We start from the raw sequence: 6,665 nt of genomic DNA on the forward strand, positions 1-6,665 counted from the left end.
TTTGTCTATGCTCAAGGTGTTCAATTTAGCCCATAGTCTTACTCATGAGATTGAGTCAAAAGCAGCTTTCAAATCAACGAAAGCAGCATACAGCACACCGTGAGATTGCTTGGTGTACTTATCTATGAGGTGGGTTAGGATGAAGCAATGGTCTATAGTAGATCTGCCTTGCCTGAATCCTGCTTGCTCTTCCGCAAGGATAGCCTCAACATCAATCAGGTTGATTAACTTATTGTGGAGGTGTTTTGCATATAATTTACTAACTATAGGTAAGAGGTTGATAGGTCTGTAGCTGGCCGGATCCGATGTGAGTGGCCTCTGATGTGGCACAGGGCAAATTTATATTTCCCTCTGTATCCCAATATGAGATTAGCAACCTGCCTTATACTGAATCACACCATTGATCCATGTGGCTCAAGGTGCAAAGCAGATGCTCTACCATGGAGCCCTGACCCTCCCCTTAATGTTCAGGCTGTTGAGTGTCATTGCTTATGTAACCAAAATAGCACCACTCATGAGAGGGAGGTACCAGAAGGCACAGAGTAACTTCAAAGCATTCGGGACATTTTTGAAGGAAAGTATTCTAAGGGAAGCGGACTCCAAAGCATCCCAGTGAGAACTGACCATTGTCATGGAATGCCCACATGAAAAGGGGAAATATAAAATGGGAGAGGGGTTGGAATGAAGTAGAAACACTGGAGATCTAAATAGCAGCTCTGCCCACTGCAATTTTGTTGCAGTTCCTATGTTTTAAGAATGAGAGCAAAACGAGTAAAGTGGTACCTCGTGTTATGAACTTAATTCATTCTGGAGGTCCGTTCTTAAGCCAAAACCGTTCTTAACCTTTTGCTAATGGGGGCCTCCCGCTGCCGCTGCGCAACTTCCACTCGCATCCCGGAGCAAAGTTCGCTACCAGGAGACCTACTTCCAGGTAAGCAGAGCTCCTTACCCAAAGCATTTGTAAGGAGGATGGTACATAACCCGAGGATCCACTGTACTCAGAAATACCACCAGCTGCATACAGCCCACAAAGTGATGCTTGTTTCCTGACACACACACATCCAACCAATTCTATCAAGTTATAACTATAGATCAGTGGTAGAGTATCTGCAGTCAGGAAGTTCCAAGTTCAATTCCCATCATCTCCAGGTAGGACTGAGAATGCCCCAAACTGAAACCCTGGACAGCCACTGCCATCCCATGTGGACAATACTGAGCTGAATGGTCCAATGGTCTGGACTGATATAATGCAGTTTCTCATGGTCCTATCAAAATGTGATAAAACATTGTCCACAACATCAATAGAACATTTTTTCTTTATTTAATTTTTTCTTCCATAGCTTTTATTGATAACTATCCTGTATTCTTTCAGAGTCCCATCAGTGGGGCCTCAACACACATGATGGAAGCAGAGAACGGCACCACTGTGAGAGAGTTTATATTTCTTGGGCTGACCAGCAAGCCAGAAGTGAAGGTCCTCTTGTTTGCTTTCTTCTTGGCTGTATATGGCACAACCATGCTGGGCAACCTCTTAATCGTTAGCCTAGTGGCTTATGCACCTATCCTCCATACCCCTATGTACTTCCTCTTAGGAAACCTCTCATTCCTTGATTTTTGCTACTCTAGCATAACTGCTCCTAAAATGTTGGCCGGTTTCCTATCAAAGACCAACACCATCTCTTATGTGGGCTGCATTTGCCAGATCTTCTTCTTCCACTTCATTGGCGGCATCAAGATCTTCCTTCTTGTCATCATGGCCTATGACCGTTACATTGCCATCTTCTGCCCATTGCGCTACATGGTCATAATGAATGGGGCAGTGTGTGGTGGCCTGATGTGTGCCTCCTGGACTGGTGGCTTTGTCCACTCCATCATCCAAGTGGCCATTATTACCCAGTTGCCCTTTTGTGGCCCCAACAAGCTGGACAACTTCTACTGTGATGTGCCACAGGTGGTCAAACTGGCTTGTACTAATACCTTCGTGGTGGAGCTACTCATGGTGTCCAACAGTGGCCTCGTAACTTTAATGTGCTTTGTGGTGTTGCTTGTGTCGTACTCCATCCTTCTGGCCAAGCTCAGAGCAGGGTCTGCACCCAACCGGAGCAAAGCTATCTCCACCTGTGCTTCCCATGTCACTGTAGTGACCCTGATTTTTGGGCCTTGCATCTACATTTACATCCATCCCTTCCACAGCTTCCCCATGGACAAAGCCATTTCCGTTCTCTATACTGTCATCACTCCCATCTTGAACCCTTTCATTTATACCCTGAGGAACAAAGATTTCAAAGTTGCATTAGAAAAGCTCAAGGGAAAGAAGCAAAAGAAATTGACTCCCTGACAGACTTTGCAACTGACTCCCATTCGTATTGTGTATGGTTTCTTCACCATTCAAGGTGAAGCTGTGTACAAATGACCACGTTGTGGAAATCAGACCATGAGAGAATCATTTGAAGCATATGCCGGGGCATCACTTTATTTTCTGATATGCGTATCAGGAGAGAAACCTTGTACACCTGTGCCATAGGCGCTCTGAACATTGTAAGTGCAAAATATTTATACAGAAGTTGACATACGACAAGCACACAAGTCACTTTCTCAAATATACGGGAAAATTACAAAATTTGCAAGAAGTAACTAAAATAGGTTTGCTCAGCAGCTTTCTTAGTGTTATGTGACAGTTTATAGTTATCTCCATCCTTTGTTTCATACAAATGTTAACTTTTGTGCGGAGCAAAGTTGATTTGTCAATTATCCAGAAGTCTAGGCCTTACTGATTTCTCCAGCAACCTCTTGATTTTCTGCACCCTATTTGGGGGGAGAGAAATTGGAGCTGCCACATCCCACAATTTTCTAAGGGATAGGAAAGCAATTATTTAATGGTTTCTCAGAGTTTGGGGGCCCTCACCTTTCCAAGTGGCACTAAGAAATAGCTTCCTTCTTGTTTTCCTGAGATTACTTGTTTTCTACCACTGCTAGGGATAACAAGTACTTCCAGACCACTTTGCATCCACCACAATTTTCCAGACCTAGCATCTTTCCAGGGAATTGTGTGTTTGTAATGACATACAAAAAATGCTACATAAGCAATGGCATTCGCAGCCTTAACATTAAGGGAAGGGTTGTGGCACAGTGGGAGAGCATCTGCTTTCAAAACTGAAGGTCCCTGGTTCAGTCACCATCAACACTAGGTAGGGCATGGAACGATTCCCTGCCTGAAATCCTGGATGGCTGCTGTATAATACTGTACAATATTGTCTACATACATCAACATTGTAGGCAAAATTGATGGTTCCAAATATTTGGAGAATTTCAGTCACTCTCCTCTGAGCCAAACAAAATGATGTAATTGTTATTAATAATACCACTTCACTAGAATGGTTTACAAAAGATGAACAGGTTAAATCTGTAATGATACACTGGGTGAAAGATTTTGAGTATGATATGCAATTTGCAGCATGGGAGAAGTTATGGAAATGTGATTTTAAATTTACAGCATGTTGTATGTTTGAAAGAAAATTATATGAAAATGATGTATTGATGGTATCTAACTCCGAGTAAATTAGCAAAAATGTATAAAACAGGATCAAATATGTGTTATGTGCAGAAATTCCAAGAGAGCAGAAAATATTATTTATGTACGCACTGACGGCTGTGCAGATGTTATTAGCCCAGAGCTGGAAAGAAGACAGAGTCCCTCCCAGAGAAGAATGGCAGATTAAGTTGATGGACTATTCCAAAATGGCAACAATGACCAGAAGAATCAGAAATCAGGATGACCAAGGCTTTAACAAGGAATGGGAAAAATTTATAATTTATCTTAACAACCATTGTAAACAGTTAAAATCATTAGTGGAATTGGAATAACATAATGTTACAATGAACTATGGACATAATGGAGATACGCAAATTTGGATTAATATAAAAGATGCAGAAGGAAAGTATTAACAATAATACCCACAAAGGGGAGGAGGGAAGTCCAAGGGATTCTTGGGAATCTTGTTTTTATATATTATGTTATTATGTGAATGTAAATATTAATCTGGAAAATTAAATAAATAGATTTTTAAAATAACAACAACAGCAGTAACAACAACAACAACAATAATAACAGCACTACAATTCCATGTATGTTTTTTGTTCCAAGGTTGAGATAGTTGTGTTTTTTTTAATTTGCTTCTGCAATCCATTTTATGTTGTATTATACATTTCTGTTCTTCTAGGTTTTTATTACTATTATTATTACTGTAAGCTTCCTGGAAAACTTGGTTTCTCACATATCATAATTTTCCATGTATAAGACATCCCCATGTATAAGATGCCCCCTATTTTTGGGGACTCAAATTTAAGAAAATGGGGGGAGGTGGCACGTGTCACAAAATTCACCTCTTGTCTGTCCCCATTCTGCCAGAAGCTGCCAATGGCCCCGCCCAATTGCCGCAGCATCAGCCAATCAAAACCAGTCATTGATGCAGCAACCAATGACATGCCCAATAGCTGCTGAAAGCCACGGCAGAAGCCAATCAAACGTCCGTCCTATGCACTACCCATGTATAAGACCCCCACTTTTTAGAATAATTTTTAAACAAAAAAACCTAGTCTTATACACGGAAAAATACAGTGTGTGTGTTACTGTATTATTAAGAAATAGATGAACCAATAGCAAACCACTCTACCTCCCATTCCATCTTAATCCCAAACCAAGCAGCTCCTGCTGAAATCTTAAACTACCAGTGCAAAAGGTAAAAGTAAAAAAGGTAAAGGTACCGGTGCAATCCTATGCAAAAAGGCACAGAATTGTATTTTAGGGAAATATATGTGTAAAACTGCATCTATTGGTGAAAAGAACATAGAAAAATACATTGCATATTGTTAAAAAATGCAGTACACGCTGTTAAAAATGTGTATATTGGGTAAAATGTCATTCCAATATATGTATATATGTATGGGGGAAATGTGCACTAAAATGCTGGCAAATTTCTGTGGTGACTTTTTAAAGGGACAGTGGTGGTTGTGAACTGTGGAAATGTGTGGAACTGAAATTAACACTGGGAAAATGAGAAACTGAGGGAAACTGAAATTGACAGATTTTTCAGTCCCTACATAATACTGACAGACAGTGTGGTATAGTGGTTAGGACCTGGGAGACCATGGTTCAAATCCCCGCTTGGCTACAAAGCATACTGCATGACCTTGGGCTAGGCCCTGCTTCTCAGCCTAACCTACCTCACAGGTTTGTTGCGATGATATAATGAATCAGACAGGGAATTCTTGGATGCTGGCCCATTGCCTTTCTCATCTCCCACTGTAACTTTCAGTAGCCAGGGGAGCTCCTCAAAGTTTTTTCCTTCTGAGTACCCCATGGGAAAACCCAAGTTGCACTTTTAATAATTCCCCTTGCAACCTGCATGTCGCCCAGAAGTCGCGCATGCTCTCTTGGGCCCCAACCGATCCAGAACTTCCAAGCCCATTAAGGGCATTGCATTTTGTAGATCAAATCATATGTTGCTAAGAAGATGCTCTCTCAGGTAGAGCAAATGCTGTGCTGGTGGAAAGAAGTGGCTTCACTTTAGCTGGTAGGTGCCATGCAGACTCTGCTAATCCATAGTCCCTATAGTCCTGCGAGTGATTCTTCCCCATAAAAGGCTTACAGGATGCCCTTTGTTTTAAGGTAATGCCTTTTCCTACAGAGAGTATGATTGCTACAGGAAGCAAGAAATACCTCTTTGATTTCAGAAATTTATTTCTATAGCACTCTGCAGAATTGATGCTAGGACGTACTGTTTTTAATTTTTCTTGGATCGCCCCTCATTAATGGGAGTTTTGTCTGAAGTAGGTCAGAAAAAGATGTGTGACTAAGAAGTGAGTATGGTGTGTGTAAAGTATTAGTCAGGTATGACTGAAGGCTGACGATAGATATTAGGATGGAAAGAAATCAGAGAGCAAGAATGTTGAAACAGCTGACTAATGGATGAGAAAGGACCAAATGAGAGGAGAGTAATAGGTTCCTATTTCAGCCAATTTGCCTGAGGTATTGAACACATCCTAAATAAGCTAAACCAGGAATGTTTTGAAATAACTGAGCACAGAATTGTTAACATTGGGGAAACCGTGAAACTGAAAGAATATTTGTTCATTTCACATTTATTTCATGAGTCGTCCAAAGAGTTCGTGGGAGCTCTCTTCTCTCCCATGTGAGGTCGTTTAGGAATTAGCGAATTCAACCCAGGCTTCCCATATTCTAGACCATTCCTCCTCAGCCCAGGATATTGCTGGACTCTAGTTCCCAACAGCACCAGTCAGCATAGTCAATGTCCCAGGATGGAGGAACCTGTAGTTGTGCAACATCTAGAGGGCACCTGGTTGGAGAAGTCTGTTTTCAACTGATGCTACGACACTGCTGAACTATTTGCTGTTCACCAAGGAATATATAAATAAGAAAATACTGAGAAAAGGAATGAGGTGTGAGAAAACCCACCAGTGTGGTGTAGTGGTTAAGAGCAGTAGTCTCGTAATCTGGGGAACCGGGTTCGCGTCTCCACTCCTCCACATGCAGCTGCTGGGTGACCTTGGGCTAGTCACACTTCTTTGAAGTCTCTCAGCCCCACTCACCTCACAGAGTGTTTGTTGTGGGGGGGGGGGAGGGAAAGGAGAATGTTAGCTGCTTT

The 6,665-nt window shown here is 41.7% G+C and overlaps 2 protein-coding genes across 2 annotated transcripts in view; one reads left to right on the forward strand and one right to left on the reverse strand.

Moving 5' to 3' along the window:
- LOC308460892 (vomeronasal type-2 receptor 26-like) overlaps window positions 1-6,665 on the reverse strand; it is a gene marked incomplete at its 3' end in the record, with an annotated part of 285,070 nt that overhangs the window by 274,166 nt on the left and 4,239 nt on the right. The gene's annotated exons all lie outside the window — the stretch shown is intronic.
- LOC308461361 (olfactory receptor 4D5-like) lies at window positions 1,403-2,338 on the forward strand (the record flags this gene model as incomplete). Its single annotated transcript, XM_080978227.1, has 1 exon — window positions 1,403-2,338. The coding sequence occupies one exon, from the start codon at window positions 1,403-1,405 to the stop codon at window positions 2,336-2,338; it is 936 nt and encodes a 311-aa protein (XP_080834353.1).

This window comes from Podarcis pityusensis (assembly GCF_964106645.2).
Source record: "Podarcis pityusensis genome assembly, chromosome: 13".
NCBI classification, from domain to species: Eukaryota; Metazoa; Chordata; class Lepidosauria; order Squamata; family Lacertidae; genus Podarcis; species Podarcis pityusensis.